The sequence below is a fragment of the Salvelinus alpinus genome, chromosome 8 (genome assembly GCF_045679555.1).
Source record: "Salvelinus alpinus chromosome 8, SLU_Salpinus.1, whole genome shotgun sequence".
Classification (NCBI taxonomy): domain Eukaryota; kingdom Metazoa; phylum Chordata; class Actinopteri; order Salmoniformes; family Salmonidae; genus Salvelinus; species Salvelinus alpinus.
The window spans coordinates 70518756-70542833 of NC_092093.1; the positions used below are offsets into that span (position 1 = coordinate 70518756).

The 24078-nt window shown below is 43.0% G+C and overlaps 1 protein-coding gene across 3 annotated transcripts in view; it reads right to left on the minus strand.

Annotated features, from left to right (window-relative positions):
- The window catches only part of neto1l (neuropilin (NRP) and tolloid (TLL)-like 1, like), a 165529-nt gene that overhangs the window by 22923 nt on the left and 118528 nt on the right, over positions 1–24078 (minus strand). For all 3 annotated transcript variants that reach the window (XR_011676584.1, XM_071414913.1, XM_071414912.1), the window contains exons 7-8: positions 17426–17654; positions 442–555 (exon numbers count right to left, since the gene is read on the minus strand). Coding sequence is in view for 2 of the 3 variants with exons in the window: in XM_071414913.1 (XP_071271014.1) it covers positions 442–555; positions 17426–17654 (343 nt within the window). In the remaining variant the exon portion in view is untranslated. The remainder of the gene's footprint in view (positions 1–441; positions 556–17425; positions 17655–24078) is intronic.

The following is a 24078-nucleotide window of genomic DNA, read 5'->3' on the forward strand; positions in this document are numbered from 1 at the left end:
AAATTCACCCAATTTATTGTGGGAAGCTTGTGGAAGGCTACCGAAAACGTTTGACCCAAGTTAAACAATTTAAAGGCAATCCTACCAAATACTAATTGATTGTATGTCAACTTCTGCCCCACTGGGAATGTGATGAACTAAATAAAAGTTGAAATAAATCATTCTCTCTACTATTATTCTGACATTTCACATTCTTAAAATAAAGTGGTGATCCTAACTGACCTAAAACAGGGAATATTTACAAGGATTAAATGTCAGGAATTGTGAAAAACTGAGTTTAAATATATTTGACTAAGGTGTATGTAAACTTGCGACTTCAACTGTATATTCTGAATGCAGTTGAATGATAAGGACCTAAGGATTGAGTATGCCAGCAGTCTGTAGTTATGCATGGAATCAAGAGTGGATCATTCTGTACCAAGCCTGGGTTTGACCTCTGACCTTTACAGTGATTCTCATCCCAGGGGTAGACACAGTTCTGAATGCCGTTACACACCAGGGTGTTGTTGATGCACATGTTACTGTGACAGAAGAAGGCATCCGCCTCGCATGGAGCTGCAATGACAGGAGACAGAACAACAATTAACAAGGACACACATATCCCAACCTGGGTATAATTGCATGCTGGGTAATAATAGGCCTGTCACTCTCTCTCCCTTCCCCTCCCCCTCTCTCTCTTGTTCATCATTCTGTCTCTCTGCCTGTTCTGGGTGTCAGAATATGCAAAAGTGTGCGTACGGAGTGTTCAGTCATGAGTGTTCTGTTTTAGGTTTTTACCTATTCAGCCAGATAGTATCTATGTCCCTTCATAGTTGGTTGGCAGTTGGTGTACCAGCCTGTTTAGATGGAGTTAAACAGAGGTTGGGAATGCAGCTCTAAGTGAGTATCAGCTGAGTAAAGAGTGGTGTATTTGGTGTACCTGTGCTTTTAGGAATCAATTGATTACAGTGCTCAACAACTGTGGGACAGAGGCTCTCCATTTTTGTGATCATTATGTATTAGATGGTTTTCATCTACAGGATCTGCTTTGTTCAAATAGTCAAGGATGAATGTTATTTTTAATGAAAGGAGTGTACTCTATAGCACCCCAAGTAGCCTTTTACCGTGTATGATCTTACACAAAATCAATGGCATCAGCAATAGAGCAAAAATTATCCACAACATGAATCAATATCAGAGCCCCCCCCGCAGTTGTATCATTGCACTGTGTTAAAAAAAAATATGGCATCGGTGTGCTATAGGACCATGCGGAGAGCTTGTCTCAAAGAGGTCAGGTAGGCTGTTTCCCGGTTTCAACCAGCTAGATTTAGGACTGCTTGGACACCACAGGTTGTGTGGAGGGGAAGCTTCTGAAAGGCTGGTGTATAGGACCAGCACGGGAGAGATGAACAGAGGCAGCTGCTGTCTGTGTGTGTTTGGCTTTTTCTCAGAGTTGTAAAAGCAAGCAGAGCAGAAACTGGCTACTCTTTAGTTGACTGATAGCTAGTTAGCTAGCTAGTAACTACCACAGCCAGTTCAGCTAGCTAGAGTCTAGCTAGCTATCTGTCAGGTAGCAGTATCAAACAGCTGCTGTGTGTATGGAAATGTTTTGTAGCCTTTGTTTTGTCCCGTTTCAACAGAAGTACATTTGATGATGTACCATTAGCTAGAGCTAGCCAAAAGTTGGCTAACAATAGCGAGCTAGCTAGCTCACTAACTTGAGCTATTATTTTTGCCTCAATCACACTAGACCGGAATTAAATGATGGAACCAGCTGCCAAATGATTGAAGACCAATATTCTGATGTTCTTTTCAGCGCAATGTGAATTTTATCAGTCAGTATAGCAATGTAATCCTATTGATCTGTCAGTTTCCCTAGCTAATTCCCTACTTTTCACACTGACTCGGTATAAACAGCTCTACAGGCTTCACTGTCATGGTGCACAGTCAGTACACAACACTGTGCTCATCATGTCTCAGCAGGATCAGATGGTGACAGGTTTCCCTGCAGGGTCAGACAGCCAGGGAAGACCAGTCTACGGCACTCAGGTATTTTTTTGCAGTATATAATAACAATCAGTGAACGGATACAAAGTTCCATCTTGAGTTGATGGGTAGACCTTCAGTAGCTACAGTCTGGGATCTGGGAATAATGGTAATTTCAATTATTGAACCATTGGTTCTATTCTTGGGTAATATAATGTATACATGTACATCAAGTTCATTCTTTGTAATGCGTCATCTGAGCAGGGTCAGATGATGACAGGTCTCATCAGGGTCAGGCAGCCAGGGAAGACCAGTCTGTGACGGCACAGAGGTGAACTTTTGCAGATACAAACAACACTTTGTTCTCTCTGTGCAGCAAACACTGGATAAGCAAGAAGCTTCAAAGATTGAAAAACCTCTAAAGTTGATTTCCAAACTGTATCAAGGGTTGATAGAGGCTTTTCCCAATGACATAAAACATGTCAAACGGAAACGTGAGGAAGACCTGGGAGGCACTATTGATGATGATGAATGGGTACAGATTTGTTAAAATGCCCAGTCATGTTCATATAATCTGACATAAATGACTGCAGTTTAAGACCATCCATAGAACGTTCTATATGCCAGTGAAACTGATTATCATGCACTCAGAAACTAAATTCTTCTGCTGGAGGTGTAAAACACAAAAGGGGACATATTTGCATATGTTATGGTCTTGTGAATGCTGTCTGAATTCTGGCAAAGAGTATGTTATTTTTATCTCAGCATGTCTAAAGATTCTTCCTTCTCCCTAATTTTGTTTGCTTGGAAATGTTTATACTGGAGACTGTTCTCAGAAGAATCTGTGTAACCTAGCATTTATAGCGGCTAAGAAATGCAGGTTGGTTATCCTCCCACAGTGGATGGCAGAAATGTCAAGTTATGTATCACTAGATTTGATTTGTTACAAAATTAAGGGTATACTGTGCAACTTTCATAAAGTCTGGATGCCTTATATGGAATACTGTTTGACAAAAGGAGTCTGTATTGAAAACATGTCTACATCAGGGAGGATACCTATTTAGGCAATCCCTAGCTGCTGGGCTGCTCAGTCCTGGCCCCGGGGGTCTGCTGTACTGTTGATTGTCACTCTGGCCTTGTCCTAACACACCTGAAACCAATAAGGAATCTTTCACTCAGATCCTAAAGCTGAGTGGGGTGTGTTGTGTTTGGGGCTCTGCAGGGCCATGGACCCCTAGGGGCAGAACGGGGTGACCCAGTTAAGTTGTGTGCAAAAAGAGGTCTACAGTACTATTAGGCCTATGATGTGAATTATATGGAGAATGTGCTATTTCTGTGTGCTAATGTGTGTTGTATGTGTGTTTTTATTAAAGTTTTTTGTTTTCCAAAAGATGAGAAGGAAGTTGTTTTGTGGAGAGGGTTGAGTTATTGACTAGACTGGTGGGGCTCGGGCTTGCAGGCGGCTCGGGCTGGCCTGGTGGTCTGGCTGAAATGTGACATAGAGGATGTCATAATAAAGACAAACAAAAGTTACGTCTTTGTACTTTATTTATTGTTCATGTGTTAGGCTATTGGTTGAAGGTGCAACACAATAATGATTATTGAATTATCATTGATCTATTATTATTGATCAGTCTTATCAATCACTTAAACATATTCCATAATGATATCTTACCTAGCTTGATGACTGTGGGCATTCTTGCTTACTTTTTGTTGTTCTAAACAGAGGCAGCTAGAAGGGCCCTGGGTCATATTAAAATGGCAGGACCCCCAGACCTCCTGCCAAGTTATGCCCCCCCCCACTTCTAAAATCAAAGTTGCGCCCCTGGTATAGTATTATGATGCTACAGATTTGGGTGAATTTGGAGGCGCATTACTCAGCCCTGAACCCATCTGCTCTTCATAAATTTTCATCTTTCCTCCTCTTCTGAAATGTGATGAGACAAGGCAGTGCATAGTAATCTCTCTGGGAGTGTTCCTTTTAAAGCTATCTATCTAACTACACGGGTAAGGAAACACCTGGAGAGAAAACCTTGACATCCTGGAGATGTCAGACTAACACATGTTGTAATCATCCAGGCCTGAATCCTTAAGGGCCAGAGATACTGTATGCATACATAACTTAACTTGAATGTTCACACGAATTATGTATGCATCGATGCCAATACGGAGATATGCACAAAGTTAAAAGAGGCAAGTGTGTGTGACTGTGTGCTGATACTGGCAGGGAATGAACAGTGTGCGTGTGTGTAGGTCTATCCATTAGTGCTTGTGTACGAGCAAGTGTGACACATAGCTGTATCCGTGACAACAGGCGGTGACAGAGATCATAAAAGTGAGAGATGTGAGGAGAAGAGAGAGAGCGACAGAGAGCGAAAGAGAGAGAGATGTTTGGAGAGCGACAGAGCCATCGAGGCAGAAGGAAGTGAGTTATCCAATTATAGAGTCTCAGGTAATGTGTTAGCAGCCTCATCACCACACCGGTAATTAAACAAGCAAGGTGACTTTCAGAGACAGGAGACACCTCCCCTCTTAATCACACTAATGCACTGGCCTACCGTGGCCTCCACAGTGTAATGAACAGACCTACTGACTAATCAAACGACTTCACCAAGCCAAGACAGTTTCCTCCATTCAATCAGATGTAATTCAATGGGATTTAATACATCTTTATTGCACCCTAACAGTAATCTGTTTCTAGTGGTATAGTTTAAACTGAACATTCAATATTCCCTGCACTGACTCAGAACAGAGGGTAGTGATGTAAGGGTTACAGCTGACTCCTGATAAGTGCACATTGGATAAGAACAAACTATTAAAATGCAGTAAAGTCCACCACATATACATTATGTTCAATTACTCTAGATATGCACATTCTGGTTTAGTGCATCATGAATTCATATCAGTCCTAGCCCCAAGTCATGCCATTCATCAGGAGTGGAGCATGAAGACTGGTAGAAGCAGCACTTGACACTACATCCTCCCTGTCTACTGTTGAAACTCATTAGAATGTGGGATGGGTGAACATAATGGATGGCTGTGTTTAAACATTGATTATTTACTGGCTGTGGATGGGGACGTGGTCACGCACACACACGCGCACACACGCACACACGCTCACACACGCACACACGCTCACACACACACACAAAATAATGCGTTGCGTTGGGCATTAAAACAGGCTGCTGTCTGATACAGAGGGGCTCAAGGTTGGGCAGAATTACCTGAATGATGGACGACTGTTTTCATCTCTGCACTGATCCCAGGGGAATAATAACAGCTCAAATTAGAATAAATTATCTCCTCTCACTCTCTCTCTTTCTCAGTCTCCCTCTACGTCTCTCCCTCTCTTCCTCTCCCTCTCTCTCTCTCTCTCTCTCAATTCAATTCAATTTAAAGGGCTTTATTGGCATGGGAAACATATATTTACATTGCCAAAGCAAGTGAAATACATAATAAACAAAAGTTAAATAAACCATAAAAAGTGAACAGTAAACATTACACTCACAAAGGTTTCAAAGGAATAGAGACATTTCAAATGTCATATTATGGCTATGCACAGTGTTGTAACAATGTGTAAATAGTTAAACTACAAAAGGGAAAATAAATCAACATAAATATATGTTGTATTTACAATGATGTTTGTTCTTCACTGGTTGCCCTTTTCTTGTGGAAACAGGTCACAAATATTCCTACTGTGATGGCACACTGTGGTATTTCACCCAATAGATATGGGATTTTATCAAAATTGGATTTGTTTTCTAATAATTTGTGGGTCTTTGTAATCTGAAGGAAATATGGTGGTCATACATTTGGCAGGAGGTTAGGAAGTGCAGCTCAGTTTCCACCTCATTTTGTGGGCAGGATGCACATAGCCTGTCTTCTCTTGAGAGCCAGGTCTGCCTACAGCGGCCTCTTTCCCCTATTCCCCTACGCTCCCACCAGTACATCCCTAAAAGCGTCCCCATCGGGCCTCTCCAATCCTAACCTTAACCATTCGGGCCCAAATGCAGGACTGTCCGTAGGTCAGTGTCTGGGGCTTACTTCGAATCCAAGATGGCGTAGCAGTCGGACGTGTCTTTGTTTTGTCCTGTCCCGTGTAAATAGTCTTCGTATTTTTCGTATACATTTCGTATATATTTTAATTTCACTTTCCATCTAGGAACTGAATATACATTCCTACATTCCGCCTCACCCAATGTGGTACGGACCTGCTATTTTTTTATACTTTAGAACCGTAACCCCAATCAGAAGCTAGCCAGATAACTAGCTACTAGCTAGTAGTCAGTTAGCCACTGCTGCGGTCTTCACCCTCAACTCGGACACAGTCAGCTTCAATACCGGGCCAATACCTGCCAGTCTGCAAGCGCGATATCAACCCAGAGCATATAGGACTGCTTTTTCTCTACCACATCACCGGATTCCTGACGCAAGCTCTGGACAATTACACCGTATCATCACAGCTAGCTAGCTGCAACCGAGTGGCTACTACTGGCTAACACCTCTGTCCCGAAGCAAGCACCAGTTAGCCTTGAGCTAGCCTCGAGCTAGGCCCATCTGCCGGCTAGCTGAAGAGGTCTACCAGCGAATTCTTGGGCTACAATACCAGCTACAAGCTAATTTAGCCATTTTTTGCCGCTGCTAGTAGCTTTTACCTTCTGCACAGACACCAGCCCTGTTATTAGCCTGGATATTACTCACCAATTTACCAGCATCGGACTGTCTCTCGACAACAACGCCGGATTCCTGCCGTAATCCCTGAGCCACTGCTTCTGATCCTCACAGCTAGCTTGCGGCTAGCGCAGCTAGCGCCACTGCCACGAAGCTAGCACCAGTTAGCAAACACAATTCTACAATTCACAACCTCTCTTTCGCCATCGCCATCTGGCTTGGATTCTCTGTCGACACGACCACGTCTGAGCAGACCCCCTCCGTCTGAGCAGACCACCCCCCGGGCTACTAACTTTAAACGCCGCGTGCTAGCTTAGTGGAGGCCTCCCTGCTCCATCTACGGCTGCCCCCTGGACACTATGATCACTTGGCTACATAGCTGATGCATGCTTGACTGTCCATTAATTCACGGTACTCCATTCTGTTTATTTGTGTTTTATCTGTCGGCTCTGTGCTTTAACTCAGGATCTGTGTGTAGTTAATCCGACCCTCTCTGCCTAGTCGTCGCCATTTTTACCTGTTGTTGCTGTGTTAGACTAGCACCCTGTTATTGCTGCTGTTATCTTACCTGTTGTTTTAGCTAGCTCTCCCAATCAAGACCTGCAATCACTTTATGCCTTATTGTATGTCTCTCTCAAATATCAATATGCCTTGCATACTGTTGTTCAGGCTAGTTATCATTATCATTGTTTTGGTTTGCAATGGACCCTGTAGTTCCACTCTCCGTACCTCTGATACCTCCTTGGTCCCACCCCCCACACATGCGGTGACCTCACCCATTGAGACCAGCATGTCCAGAGATACAACCTCTCTTATCATCACCCAGTGCCTGGGCTTGCCTCCGCTGTACCCACGCCCCACCATACCCCTGTCTGCACATTATGCCCAGAATCTATTCTACCACGCCCATAAATCTGCTCCTTTTATTCTTTGTCCCCAACGCTCTAGGCGACCAGTTTTGATAGCCTTTAGCCGCACCCTCATTCTACTACTCCTCTGTTCCTCGGGTGATGTGGAGGTAAACCCAGGCCCTGCATGTCCCCAGTCACCCTCATTTGTTGACTTCTGTGATCGAAAAAGCCTTGGCCTCATGCATGTCAACATCAGAAGCCTCCTCCCTAAGTTTGCCTTACTCACCGCTTTAGCACACTCTGCCAACCCTGATGTCCTTGCCGTGTCCGAATCCTGGCTTAGGAAGGCCACCAAAAACTCTGAGATTTCCATACCCAACTATAACACTTTCCGTCAAGATAGAACTGCCAAAGGGGGAGGAGTTGCAATCTACTGCAGAGATAGCCTGCAAAGTTCTGTCATACTTTCCAGGTCTATGCCCAAACAGTTCGAACTTCTAATTTTAAAAATTAATCTCTCCAGAAATAAGTCTCTCACTGTTGCCGCCTGCTACCGACCCCCCTCAGCTCCCAGCTGTGCCCTGGACACCATCTGTGAATTGATCGCTCCCCATCTAGCTTCAGAGTTTGTTCTGTTAGGTGACCTAAACTGGGATATGCTTAACACCCCGGCAGTCCTACAATCCAAGCTTGATGCCCTCAATCTCACACAAATCATCAAGGAACCCACCAGGTACAACCCTAAATCCGTAAACATGGGCACCCTAATAGACATTATCCTGACCAACCTGCCCTCCAAATACACCTCTGCTGTCTTCAATCAAGATCTCAGCGATCACTGCCTCATTGCCTGTATCCGCCACGGGTCCGCGGTCAAACGACCACCCCTCATCACTGTCAAACGCTCCCTAAAACACTTCTGCGAGCAGGCCTTTCTAATCGACCTGGCCCGGGTACCCTGGAAGGATATTGACCTCATCCCGTCAGTTGAGGATGCCTGGTCATTCTTTAAATGTTACTTCCTCACCATATTAGACAAGCATGCTCCGTTCAAAAAATGCAGAACCAAGAACAGATATAGCCCTTGGTTCACTCCAGACCTGACTGCCCTCGACCAGCACAAAAACATCCTGTGGCGAACTGCAATAGCATCGAAGAGCCCCCGCGATATGCAACTGTTCAGGGAAGTCAGGAACCAATACACGCAGTCAGTCAGGAAAGCAAAGGCCAGCTTTTTCAAGCAGAAATTTGCATCCTGTAGCTCTAACTCCAAAAAGTTCTGGGATACTGTAAAGTCCATGGAGAACAAGAGCACCTCCTCCCAGCTGCCCACTGCACTGAGGCTAGGTAACACGGTCACCACCGATAAATCCGTGATAATCGAAGACTTCAACAAGCATTTCTCAATGGCTGGCCATGCCTTCCTCCTGGCGACTCCAACCTTGGCCAACAGCCCCGCCCCCCCCGCTGCTACTCGCCCAAGCCTCCCCAGCTTCTCCTTTACCCAAATCCAGATAGCAGATGTTCTGAAAGAGCTGGAAAACCTGGACCCATACAAATCAGCTGGGCTTGACAATCTGGACCCCCTATTTCTGAAACTGTCCGCCGCCATTGTCGCACCCCCTATCACCAGCCTGTTCAACCTCTCCTTCGTATCATCTGAGATCCCCAAGGATTGGAAAGCTGCCGCGGTCATCCCCCTCTTCAAAGGGGGAGACACCCTGGACCCAAACTGTTACAGACCTATATCCATCCTGCCCTGCCTATCTAAGGTCTTCGAAAGCCAAGTCAACAAACAGATCACTGACCATCTCGAATCCCACCGTACCTTCTCCGCTGTGCAATCCGGTTTCCGAGCCGGTCATGGGTGCACCTCAGCCACGCTCAAGGTACTAAACGATATCATAACCGCCATCGATAAAAGACATTACTGTGCAGCCGTCTTCATCGACCTGGCCAAGGCTTTCGACTCTGTCAATCACCATATTCTTATCGGCAGACTCAGTAGCCTCGGTTTTTCTAATGACTGCCTTGCCTGGTTCACCAACTATTTTGCAGACAGAGTTCAGTGTGTCAAATCGGAGGGCATGTTGTCCGGTCCTCTGGCAGTCTCTATGGGGGTACCACAGGGTTCAATTCTCGGGCCGACTCTTTTCTCTGTATACATCAATGATGTTGCTCTTGCTGCGGGCGATTCCCTGATCCACCTCTACGCAGACGACACCATTCTATATACTTCCGGCCCTTCCTTGGACACTGTGCTATCTAACCTCCAAACGAGCTTCAATGCCATACAACACTCCTTCCGTGGCCTCCAACTGCTCTTAAACGCTAGTAAAACCAAATGCATGCTTTTCAACCGTTCGCTGCCTGCACCCGCACGCCCGACTAGCATCACCACCCTGGACGGTTCCGACCTAGAATATGTGGACATCTATAAGTACCTAGGTGTCTGGCTAGACTGCAAACTCTCCTTCCAGATTCATATCAAACATCTCCAATCCAAAATCAAAGCAAGAATCGGCTTTCTATTCCGCAACAAAGCCTCCTTCACTCACGCCGCCAAACTTACCCTAGTAAAACTGACTATCCTACCGATCCTCGACTTCGGCGATGTCATCTACAAAATAGCTTCCAATACTCTACTCAGCAAACTGGATGCAGTTTATCACAGTGCCATTCGTTTTGTTACTAAAGCACCTTATACGACCCACCACTGCGACCTGTATGCCCTAGTCGGCTGGCCCTCGCTACATGTTCGTCGTCAGACCCACTGGCTCCAGGTCATCTACAAGGCTATGCTAGGTAAAGTGCCGCCTTATCTCAGTTCACTGGTCACGATGGCTACACCCACCCGCAACACGCGCTCCAGCAGGTGTATCTCACTGATCATCCCTAAAGCCAAAACCTCATTTGGACGCCTTTCCTTCCAGTTCTCTGCTGCCTGCGACTGGAACGAATTGCAAAAATCTCTGAAGTTGGAGACTTTTATCTCCCTCAACAACTTTAAAAATCTGCTATCCGAGCAGCTAACCGATCGCTGCAGCTGTACATAGTCCATCTGTAAACTACCCACCCAATTTACCTACCTCACCCCCCATACTGCTTTTATTTATTTACTTTTCTGCTCTTTTGCACACCAGTATCTCTTCTTGCACATGATCATCTGATGATTTATCACTCCAGTGTTAATCTGCTAAATTGTAATTATTCGATTTATTGCCTACCTCATGCCTTTTGCACACATTGTATATAGATTCTCTTTTTTTTCTACCATGTTATTGACTTGTTTATTGTTTACTCCATGTGTAACTCTGTGTTGTCTGTTCACACTGCTATGCTTTATCTTGGCCAGGTCGCAGTTGCAAATGAGAACTTGTTCTCAACTAGCCTACCTGGTTAAATAAAGGTGAAATAAAAAAAAATAAAAAAACTTCAGCCTGAACACAATGCCAGTTCTCCCCACCAGGGGGAGGTGCTGTCCCTCACCATCCCAACGACACTCAGTAGCCTACCACTGCTCCACAGGGCCACAGCTGACTTTATGAATAGGTGGATCCAAACTAATCTGCAGCCAAATTAATTCCCAGACATTTTGTAATAAAAAAGTGCCCCTTTCTCCACCCAGGAGCCTTCCCCCCACTGCCCCATGCATAAATTAAATAATAATAAAGTGGCCTGATGAAATACACTAGACATCCAACTGAAAGCTCGGAAGTCCTCTAACTCAGTCTGCTGCAGAGGAGCACTTTATATAAACTTCAAAACCATAGGTCTAATTGCAATAAAACAACATATTTTTGATGGAAGCTTGGTTCAGAGAGGGAGATGAGAATCGAGAGGTTTTACTCAGCCCCAAATCTTTCCACAAAAATAAGCCCACGAAGTGAGGGATTTTTGTATGGATTTCAATGAGAATGTCGAATTTGCTAATTTGGTATGTGAGGCTTAGTTGATCAAATATACGTTTCGTAATGGTTAGGCTGTTACGAATGCACTGATATAAGTGGACGCACGTGGCATTTCGGCAACTTCGAAAATGAAATTACTTTATATTGGAGTTGAGATAGATAGACAGAGGACTCATCATGGCTATAACCCGTTTTAGCATGTACATTGCCATTGAGGGCGTCCACCATTTTAAAGTAGTCATCTGGGTGGGGATTCCTATAAGTTGGGAGCAATCAGCCAATGAAAAATAAGAAAATGTACTACTTTAAAATGTCAATGCTGTCACAAACGCTATAGGGAAAGGGAGATATCTAGTCAGTTGTACAACTGAATGCATCTCCCTCATTTAACCCAACCCCTCTGAATCAGAAAGGTGCGTAGGTCTGCCTTAATCGACATCTTCGGCGCCCGGGGAACAGTGGGTTAACTGCCTTGCTCAGGGGCAGAATTACAGATTTTTACCTTGTCAGCTCAGGGATTCGATCCAACAACATTTCTGTTATTGGCCCAACGCTCCTACCCACCAAGCTACCTGCCAGGCTAGCCTACCTGCCAGGTTACCTATAATGGCACAGATACAAAGATAAGTCCTCTATCTCTATGGCAGGTTGTTCACATGCGTATCTGCCCTCTCATTGGCTAGACTGGTCCCATATGATCTTGCCTCCTCCCGCCTGCCTTCCATCTTTGAGAACTTCCATTGTTAGAGCGGTCACTTGACTATCCTGTCAATATAATAGACAATGGGTGTATTCGAGCAGATTACTTTTGTCAAGTGGGGGACCATTGTGTGTTGCATTCTGGGGATAAAACTTGCGTCTACAGGTCGACTGCATGAACTTGACAAAAATCATGCAGTTGACTGCATGATTCTGCAGTTGCTCTCCACCAGCTTCATCCTGCAGCCATCACCTGCATTGTGGGAGACTCTATTGTCAACCAATCATTAGGGTATTTTTGTTTGACCCACGCGAACCTGACCAAAGACATGACTGAAACAGGAACTAATTTGCTGCAATTCATGTGTAGCCTACAGTGAATAGATAAATGTGATATTTTAGGCACTCTTACTAATTAGTTGTATAATGTACACACATACAGTAGGATTTCAATTTGTGAGTGTGATATCGGTGTTGGAGACATGTTTATTTCGACATTATAAAGAAAACCTTTTATAAACAATGGCAACACTGCCATGTTGATCTGAGCCTTACTGTAGGAAAACCACATTAGTGTCTATGTCTTGAGAAGCAGAAGGAGAAAAACGATGTCTATAGATGCTGGGTGACTAAACAGATGTTGTCTGGGGAAATCAAACAAGGAGAAGTATATATATATATAGGTTTATAGGCTAAGCCAACAGTATAAGCTTTGACAGCCAATATGTAATCAGATGAAACCAAATAAGAATGATCCTACAGTATATGCATATGTTTTCCAATAAACACCAGATCAGCTATATAGTGGCTTTAAGCATACAAAATATGGATTCAACTGTACCCGGTCACAAATCAACCAAAGATTGATGTACTGTATGTTGATAGGTTTATATACCTTGCAAAAAAGGAAAGTAATCAATGTATAAACAATCACTGTATGTGGATGACCCATATGTCTACATACATATGCTGTCTCATAAACGCCAGATCTCAGACATCTCAATGTCTGTTTGAATGCAGAGAATGGCATGTGAAGAGAAGCCACTGAGGATGTAGATCTATACGTCCCAGGGGACTCTAGGAATTGACGAGGCATGAAGAGGCTGACAGCTCTGCTGTCGCTCACACACATCTCCCACCCTGGGTATAATTGCATGCTGGGTAATAACAGGAATGTCTCTCTCTCTCTCCCCCCTCTCTCTCTTGTTCATCATTCTGTCTCTCTGCCTGTTCTGGGTGTCAGAATATGCAAAGTGTGCGTACGGAGTGTTCAGTCATGAGTGTTCTGTTTTAGGTTTTTACCTATTCAGCCAGATAGTATTTATGGCCCTTCATAGTTGGTTGGCAGTTGGTGTACCAGCCTGTTTAGATGGAATTAAACAGAGGTTGGGAATGCAGCTCTAAGAGATTTGGTGTACCTGCATATCGCCTGGTGGTACCTGCTTGTTTAAATGGTATTGATGATTTTGCTCTGCGGTTCTGAATGCAGCTCTGGCTCAGGGTATTGCTAGGCATTGGTTGATTGACTTAGGCAGCAGTGTTGCCGGGGTAACGGCACATCCTGGCTTCATTCAGTAGATACGCTTCACAAAGAGGAAACTGACTCGCACACAAACAACTGCACTGCCTATTCATTAAACACACACACACACGGACACACACACGCACTCACAAACACATGCAAACCAATCTAACACTTTTGTAACTGATGCAGATCTGTGTGTGTGTATTTAAAGAGAGCGAAAGAGAGAGAGCGAAAGAGAGAGAGAGAGCGAGAGGGAGAAAGAGAGAGAGAGAGAGCGAGAGGGAGAGAAAGAGAGAGAGAGCCTTAAAAGGAGAGTTCAGTGCCTTTCATTCACACTGAGCTGAGCCACTGAGTCATCCTCCATTCTATCCCCCCTATCATCCTCAGCAGGAGTACAATGGCCTCACTGTGAAAACCTCTCTCCCCTGTCAATTTAAACTACTCAATCAATGGGAGATGGGTGTCTGTGTTTCTCTCTCTGTAGTGTGTATATCCAGGGATGAAAGTAGATGTCCTTTCTTCATGGTACGGGGAACCTCCTATGTGTGCACGCACAAAATGGGCCTAGTCATAGAATTACAAATACAATCCCTATACATTTAATAGAATCTCTTTGGGCCTAGAAGTCATTTAACTTAACTAAAATGTATTACGCTTTAATGTGGCATAAACACAACCAGTCATGATGTTTTAATCTGATTGTCAAACAATCAAAGGCTCATGTAGGCTACTCAGGTACGTTCGATTACTCACAAATGAATTCCAGCAGCAAAACAGTGCTCTATGCAGCCGCCATTTGATAAATGGAAATAAATATTTGTTAAGACCACCAAAAAATGTAATGATATTCGGCGACTGTCATTATGCCTGCACTAGCCTGAATTGATGCGTCTTCAGCTGTCTGCGTGCGTCAGTCTCGGCTAGTCATCTCTGCCTTGAAAATATGTCCATGTTCTCCTTGAACCATACCGCATTTTGGAGCGTAGCCTTTACCACCCGTTTTCAAGTCCATTCACCCATTTGTCATGCTGCTGACATGCGGTCATGATAAATAATGGAGTAATAGCCTACAGTTTCCTTGACATTTGGTTGAATTATTGAGATAGGCTCATGTTTTACCAGTACGGCGTACCCTCACTATTTATTTTTGCCGGGACGCCTTACCGGACCGTATTGGTTTACTTTCACACATCTATCTCTCCTTTCTGTGCTTGTGTTCTGTCTGTGTGCATGTGTGTGAGCTATGATAGCTCTCAAACAGAATTGAGAGGGGATGTGAATACTATGGTTTCTGGGGAAAAAGCACATTTTGAGATCCAGTGAGTACTCACTTTGTCTCTCTCTCTCTCTTTTGCTCTCCTCCCTCTCCCCTACTCATTCTCTCCCCCTCACACTGCCTCTCTATCGCTCCAAGATAGTTCAGTTACTGTAATACATCATTCCAAGGAAGAATCTCAGCTGCATGCGAATGGTGTGAATGACATGCCATCACTACCACATTCATATAGACAGAGTCAGACAGTCTGTCTAAGGTACTGTAGCGTTTCCCTTATGAATGGATCATGAACAGGGTGAGAAGACTTAGTCAGTCACTAGATGTCCACATTACAAAGGACAGCATTGGTGAGCAAGCATGTAAGCCCATAAGCTACCCACTGGGCACAAACCGGTTGAATCAATGTTGTATCAACTTCATTTGAAAATCTACGTGGAAATGTGACCGTACTATATCACTCATACATCCTCAATGATGCTATTTAGACCTAGTGTATATAGCATTTGTAATGTCATCAGCAGCTTTTGTTTCAATTCAACCCAGAATTCAACTAAAAATAGACAATACAATAGGCTGAGGGTTTCAAGCTCTGGTTGATTTCAAATGTAATGATATTTAGTGATACTGAATTGTGTTCGGTTGTCAATGCAACCAAATATCAACATTTTAAAGATATTTATCTTCTGCTTGGATAGTTCCATCTGTGCCACGGACTTACTCTGGCTATAATTCCAGTTTGTCTACAAATTAATAATTGATATGTTGGATTCACATCCCAAAAATCTAAGTTAAAGAATAGGACTAAATCAAATCCAACTGTATTTAAAGTTTGATTTGATTTAGTCTTATTCTTTAACTTAGACTTTTGGTTGAGATGGAGACATGAATCCAACATATTATTAACAATTATTAATTTGTAGACAAACTGGAATTAAAGCCAGAGTAAGTCCATTTCACAGATGGAACAATCCAAGCAGAAGATTCATCTCCTTCAAATGTTGATATTTGGTTGCATTGACAATTAAATATCACTTTTTAAATACAATAAATAGCCTATTCATTTGTCACACGTTAACAAATAATATGTTGGATTCACGTTTCTAACTCAACCAAAAATCTAAGTTAAAGAATGGGATTAAGCCAGTGATGATCAGATAATTGGCTCAGATCCAAGCAGTACATCTCCTTTAAATGTTGATATATGGTTGCATTGTCAACCAAACACAATTCAATATTACTTTTGTAATACAGTAAATACAGTCAATCTTACAAACTAATGTAACATTCACCCTTAAAATGAATAACACTTTGAGGTTACTGTAACTATACTGTACATTTCTTATCATGTAATCCTACAACATGTGCATGTTCAAGATAGCATGCATAGGTTGTTGCAGTGGAGATTCTATTTTATTTCCCCTTTATTTAACCAGGTAGGCCAGTTGAGGGGGAGATCTTCACAATTGCTTTAATAATCTGCACAGAATCTCAAACGGCATTGATCACTTACACCATGTACTTTTAATGTAATCTCAACTTCATTCCAAGTCACTTGGTTCCGCTATTTCGATGAAGCACAGGGATAACATATTCATCTGTTATATAAAAAAACAAATATCTGACATTGTATTACCATTTGAACTTTGCTGTGATTTGAAATGGTTGAAAGTGAAGTGACAGGCATTTGGGTGACAACTAAACCAAAGATCTGACATTGTATTTCCATTGGAATTTGGTTGTGCTGGTTTAAAGTGGTTTAAAGTGTAGTGATAACACACTAGAAATTCAACTAACTTTTGGCTGCTTTTTTGTGTGAATGAATATAGGTTGTAATCTCATTGATCAACGTTTCAACCAAATATTACCCAATTATCCATGTTGAAATGACGTGGTGTGCCCATTTGGTATTGTCCTAAGGGTACAGGTTAGGATCGATCGTTAAAATAAGATTAATCCTTGTACGTCTTTTCATTCAAGAATGGCCAGATAATGAAGATCCTACCTCTGATACTTCGTCCATCCCCTTTTAACACTGCAGTATAACAGCCCTGTGGCGATACACTTCCTAATGGAACGTTCCCTCTCCAGTCACGAGGAGCTGTTTAAACGCTCATAAAAGTAAATGAGATCCTTAGACTGCCCCTCTGCCCACAGCGGTTTAGCCCAAGCCCATTCTCTCTCTCTCTCTCAATGGACAAGGCCATAAACGCGCTGATGAATCGACCACGCCCGTATTTCTTTAATAGCCGCCACTAAAGATAGACTACGGCTGGGTTGTTTTTATTTTCTGTTTAACGCTGCAGACATAGGGTTAGGGGGTCCAGTATAAGAGGTGGGGGTGGGGGACATTAATGTACCCGATCTGTACCCTCCCCCATCCCAATGTTCCAGTAAATGTCTTTACTGCATGGCTTCTTGAAGAGGATATTACTGTATGTGTGCGTGTGTGTCTGTGTGTGTGTGTGCGCATGTGCACAAGCACATTTGTGTGTGAACGCATATGCATATACTATCAACAGTCCCTTACGTTCTTGGAAGGTGGTGAAGAGTATCCTGAAGCGGCTCCGGCGGCTGCCCTGGTCGGCCCACATCCTGATCACCCCCGTGGTGGACACCAGCATCACGTCGTTGGCCACCGTAGAGCAGAACTTGTTCTTCAGGTCCTCTACGGACGCACTGCCATCGTACACCGCCACAAAGTTACGCTTACACTCATTACTGTTCTGCATCTCATAGTCCAGGAAACGCAGGTAGATCTGGGGTGGAGCGGACGTGGAGGAGAGTGAGGAGAGAGAGACAAGGGAAACGGGAGGGATTTGACAAGGAGAGGTGGGATAAAAATAGAATATAGGACAAATGGAGAAAGAAAAATAGCAAAGGAGTTTGACAAAGATAGACAGAGGATGAGGGATAGAGATGTCATGAGAAAGGGAGAAGGAGAAATGAGGAGGGGGGAGAAAGAAGTGTTTAGTCATTTCTCCAGGCTGTATGTGTGTCACTGTCAGTCGTCACATCATCATTCAGTCACTGATATAGCAGTAAGCCTTGTAATGGAACTGCCTGAATAAGGTCACAGTCATTGCATTTACTTCAATCAAACCATGATAAACTTCCTCAAACCCACTGAGAGGAGCTCTTAGGTTTTCCCATCCGTGTCTGTGGCTCTCGTAGATCAAACATGTGTCTTTACAAAACCTACAGTTATCCAGTGGTGTAAAGTATTTAAGTAAAATACTTTAAAGTACTACTTAAGTAGTTTTTTGGGTTGTCTGTACTTTACTTTACTATTTATATTTTTGACAACTTTTACTTTTACCTCACTACATTCACAACATTCATAAAGAAAATAATATACTTTTTCCCTGACAACCGAAAGTACTGTTTACATTTCGTATGCTTAAGCATGACAGGAAAATTGTCAAATTCACACACTTATCAAGAGAACATCCCTGATCATCCCTACTGCCTCTGATCTGGCGGACTCACTAAACACACATGCTTCTTTCGTAAATTATGTCTGAGTGTGCCCCTGGCTATCTGTAATTAATAAAAAATACAAGAAAGTGTTTCCGTCTGGTTTGTTTAAGTAATGTGAACTAATTTATACTTTTACTTTTGTTACTTAAGTATATTTAAAACCAAATACTTTTAGACTTTTACTCAAGTAGTGTTTTACTGAGTGACTTTCACTTTTATTGAGTCATTTTCTATTAAGGTATCTTTACTTTTACTCAAGTATGACAATTGGGTACTTTTTCTACCACCGCAGTCATCACACTCAGCACTACTGAGAGACCAGAGAAGTTGTAGATGAATCATTCAACGGTTCACTCACTAGGCTACATACAGTATGATTGTAAGGCATGTCAACACATCACAGTCTTCCTGTCTGTCTTTGCCGGATTGACTACAGACATTTGTGATGACCCTTATCACACAAATAACAATGGAATAAAGCAAAAAATACACTTGTTACCTTCTCACATCACAGCCAGCCAGACCGTTGAAATATTAACCATATTGTGATAATGAGGATCCTGTCTCACAGAATGATCATAGGGCACAGAGTCTTCCCTACGCGTATGACCTAACTAGGAAAAAAAACTCAAAAAACTCTAGTTATGGACTATCACTAAGGCCCCAGAGTTGTTCCTGGTTAGGTCTTGTGATCAGTGAAAACTCAGGCCCCTAGTTATAACCGCAACTTCCACTTCCACATAACAGCCTGACCAATCTCAGTTAGTCTGAATCCCTATCTATAAATATGAACCACATATTTCATAATGACCCTTTTCCACAGCAGCTCTTCACTGTGAGGTTAACACTTCCTGACACCTCCAGCATCAGAGCCTGCCATTCGTTCATCAAACTGAGATTGGCCAATCACAGCTGCCGTTCTGGCCCGCTGCGCATAACGCCTACCATCATTAGCGTTAATGAGCTGCCGACTCAGGACGCGTGGCGGGGAAAGGTAACGCTTTAACTGACAAACGGCACAGAGGCACAAAACTAATGGAGCCTACAGTGTCAGCTCAGCTTCAACCAACAGATAAGTGGAATAGATAGGGAGAGGAAAAATCTCTCTCTCTCTGTCTCTCTCTCGCTCTCTCTGTCTCTCTCTGTCTCTCTCTCTGTCTCTCTCTGTCTCTCTCATGCCATTAGGAATTAATACAACGAAAGTAAATTTATGACCAATTTGCTTCTTTGATGTGGAAATGTACTACATATTTTCATGCCTTTTGAGTGTGTGTGTGTTTATGTGTGTTTATGTGTGTGTAAGAGAGAAAAAGAGAGACCGACCGAGAGAAAGAGAAAGAAACTCACCTCTCTCTCTCTCTCTCTCTCTCTCTCTCGCTCTCTCTCTCGCTCTCTCATATCATGCCATTAGGAGTTAAAACAACGAATGTCAGTTTATGACCAATTAAAAGATGTGACCATTCAAATAAAGTCATCCCACACAACATTAGTCAGCTAATTCCAAAGCGCCTCCCTGTTCACATGTTACTTTGAGCTAGTAATCAGATCGGCGTCGTAACCGACTTCAGTGGGTAAATTGTTTGTTTGTATTTCAGTATTGTTTGTTTTTATATCGCAAATCGCAACACTATTATGGCTCTAGCCAGAAGTTTTGCTCCTCTTGCGTTTCTGATTTATTCTACAATTCAAACATGGAGATGATCCCAAACTCCCGTTCCACCTACACCGAAAGACGTGGATGGAAATCTTCGCTTTCATATTGTGAACTTCTGCCATGGACAACTTTACCCACACCTGATATCACCTTTCCTATGGGAACAGCTGAGCCGCTCGGTAAAGGTACACAGGAAACACTACAGCGCCCCTGAGACCGGTGTTAACTCCAACAATCTACTTGTTACCTTCAGCCTGCTACTCTGTGTCGATGTACACCCCTGTCCTGGCCCAAACACCACAAAGCAAGCTAAAAAACGATTCCCAAACTGTGGTAAGATCGTAAGGAAGAATTCAAAAGCGGGGGCTTGTGACATTTGTGATTTGTTCGTTCACATAACGTGTGGAGCTATCAATCCCTTGTCATATGATGAAGCTATAGTCTCAAAGTAACATTTTGCTTCTTTGCAATGTATGCTGTTTAAATGTATGCTGTTTAAATGTATGCTGTTTAAATGTATGCTGTTTAAAGGTATGCTGTTTAAATGTATGCTGTTCAAATGTATGCTGTTTAAATGCAATGCCAAACATTGGGATGCTGAACACAAGCAGGGATGATGAGTGCAATCTAGATGAGATAGTCGATGTATCAGCAGTGGGCACAGAAAATGACATGTTTGACTGTTTCAATCGGAGAGGACTTCATTTTATCTATGTGAACACACGGAGCCTGCTGCCGAAATTAGAGGAATTAAAACTCATTGCTTCTAACACAGGGGCTGCAGTAGTTGCTGTGACTGTGACATGGCTCGATGGGTCAATTGAGGACGACGAGGTTGAGCTACCGGGTTATAGCATTCATAGAATTGACCCGAAACCAAAACGGTGTGTTTTTACAAGGAATAATGTGCATTTTAACACTCGTTCAGATCTGAAAATGGATGGTCTTGAGGTTGAATGGGTAGATATACTTCTTCCTAAATGTCATCCTATACTTGTTGGTGTGAGCTATAGGCCTCCTAAGCAGAATTATTTCTATGATTTACTTGAATCGAATTGCTATGATCACAATGTATTGGCTGATAAAGGATGAATTCTGCTTGGTAATTTTAATACAAATGTGCAGTTACCACCCAAGAAAAGTACACTAGTAAATTCCCTGTATAATTTTAATCAGTTATTTGGACTAAAACAACTGATTGTTGAGCCAACCCGGGTGTGTATTGACAGTAAATCAACTTTGGATTTAATTATTGTACCAGATCAAGAGAACGTCTGTCAGTCAGGAGTCTTAAATATTGGTTTTAGTGATCATATGGTAACCTAATGTACCCGTAAGACATCCAAAATGCTACTAGAGGCAGGTAATAAATACATGAAGGTCTATGAAACAATACTCAAAAGAACGTTTTGTAGAAGTACTTGGAATTTTGGATTGGTCTCATGTACTAAACCGTGATGATGTTGATCAAACTTGTTATATTTTTAAAGATCTGTTTCTGTCTGCACTCGACTCTCTGGCTCCGATGAAACAAATTTCAATCAAACAGCGGTCAGGGAAATGGATCACTTCCGAGATCTTAAGGAAAAGGGATCGCTCCCTGGCCAGATTCAGAAGGACAAATCTACAACAAGATGATGATGTATTAACTGTAGAAACCAGGCAAGATACAAAATGGATAAGGCCAAATCCCAACATTATATAGACGATGTTAATGACAACTTACATCAGCCTTGTAAACTGTGGAATGTTTTAAAGGACACTGGCTCAAAATCTCCCCATAAGGTAAAATCCTGTAGTATTGGCCTGGATATTGATTATGTTTTATATTATGACCAGGCAAAGGTTGCAAATTATTTTGCCACATTTTTTACCACTATAGCCTCATCTCTGGTTAAGAAGTTACCCACCTGCTCTGGACACTATGGCCAGTCTTTCATTAACAACTTTTACCATAGCACAGGTATCACAAATTATTTGTTTGAAATGTGCACGGTAACAGAGGACAACGTTTCCAATCTACTATGCTTAATGAGCACAAACAAAGCAACTGGGATGGATAACCTTCCTGCAAGATTCATAAAGGAGAGTGCTTGTGTCACTGCTAAAATGATATTGTAAACCTTTCTATTAGTAGTGGTACATTTCCCAAGGATCTCAAAACAGCCCGGGTGGTTCCACTCCACAAGAAGAGCAGAAAAAAAAATGTAGGAAACTACAGGCTTGTGTCAATCCTCAGCACATAATCCAAATTTGTTTAGATATTAGTTTTTAATCAACTTGAGGGATACATTCTTGAGCACAAACTTCTTTATGAACTACAATCTGGCTTTAGAACAGCTCATTCCACTGATACTTGCCTTGTCCACCTTTTTGACCACATTAAGCAGGGAAGTGAGAAGGGGAACTATACAGGTATGGTCATGTTAGACTTGCAGAAAGCTTTTGACACTGTGGACCATGATATTCTCCTGATGAAACGGAAATGCATGGGTCTAAATTATGTAGCAGTGAATTGGTTTAGGTCTTATCTGACCAAAAGAACACAAGTATGTAAAGTTGGTGATGTTCAGTCAGAGGCCAAATAAATATCCTGTGGAGTACCTCAGGGATCCATTTTAGGGCCTCTCTTATTTCTTACATACGTTAATGATATGCCAGATACAGTAAAGTGTAAACTCTTGCTTTATGCGGAGGATTCAGCCATACTGGTATCAAGGAAGGATACAGTTTACATAGAGGAGACCCTGAGTAAGGAATTGCATTTTGATAGAGGTTGGTTGTTTGTGTCACGGCCGTCAAATGAAGTGTACCAAAGTGCAGCGTGGTGAGCGTACATATTCCTTTTATTAAGAAAATGACACCGACTTGGTTCTTGGCGGAGGCACCGGATACACTGGGCCGTGGAGGCGCACTGGAGGTCTCGAGCGCAGAGCTGGCACAACCCGTTCTGGCTGGATGCCCACTTCCACCCGGCAAATGCGGGATGCTGGCACAGAGCACACCGGCCTGTGAATGCTCACTCGAGACACCGTGCGCATCACCCCATAACACGGTGCCTGACCAGTCACATGCTCCTCACGGTAAGCACGGGGAGTTGGCTCAGGTCTCCAACCTGACTCAGCCAATTACCCCGTGTGCCCCCCCCCCAAAAAAAAATTATTGGGGTTGCCTCTCGGGCTTCCTTGCTAGCCGTGTTCCCTCGTAACGATGCCGTTCCGCCTTTGCTGCCTCCAGCTCCTCCTTGGGACAGCGATATTCCCCAGCTTGCCTCCAGGGTCCTTAACCGTCCAGGATTTCCTCCCAAGTCCATTAGTCCCCCTTACCACGCTGCTTGGTCCTTTTTGTGGTGGGAAGTTCTGTCACGGCCGTCGAATGAAGTGGACCAAAGTGCAGCGTACATATTCCTTTTATTAAGAAAATGACGCCGACAAAAACAATAAACAATACAAAACCAACCATGAAGCTTAGGGGCTATGTGCCACAAACAAAGTTAACTTCCCACACTGAAAGGAGGGAAAAGGGCTACCTAAGTATGGTTCCCAATCAGAGACAACGATAGACAGCTGTCCCTGATTGAGAACCATACCCGGCCAAAACATAGAAATACAAAATCATAGAAAACAAAAACATAGAATACCCACCCCAACTGAATCGATTTTGTTTGGAACAAAATGTAGATTGCTTAGGGCTGACAAGATAACGGTAAACTGTGCAGGCAAGGAGATTGAATCTAAAACAAGTGTATCTTATCGTGGTGTGTCCCTAGATCAATCCCTTTCTGGAAACCTGCTAAAATACTTTCTAAAATGGCGAACAAATAGAAATGTTGATATCGTAACACTAAATATTTTAACATTAAAGTTAAGAAACTGCTTGTCTCAACCTTGATTCAGTGTCATGTTGATTATGCTGCTCTGCTTGGTATAGTGGGCTATCAAAAAAGCTGAAAATGAGAATGCAGGTCATGCAAAATAATGTTATCAGGTACATGCTTAATGTCCCCCCTAGGACCCACATAGGGGTACAGGAGTTCCAGGAGGTGGGCT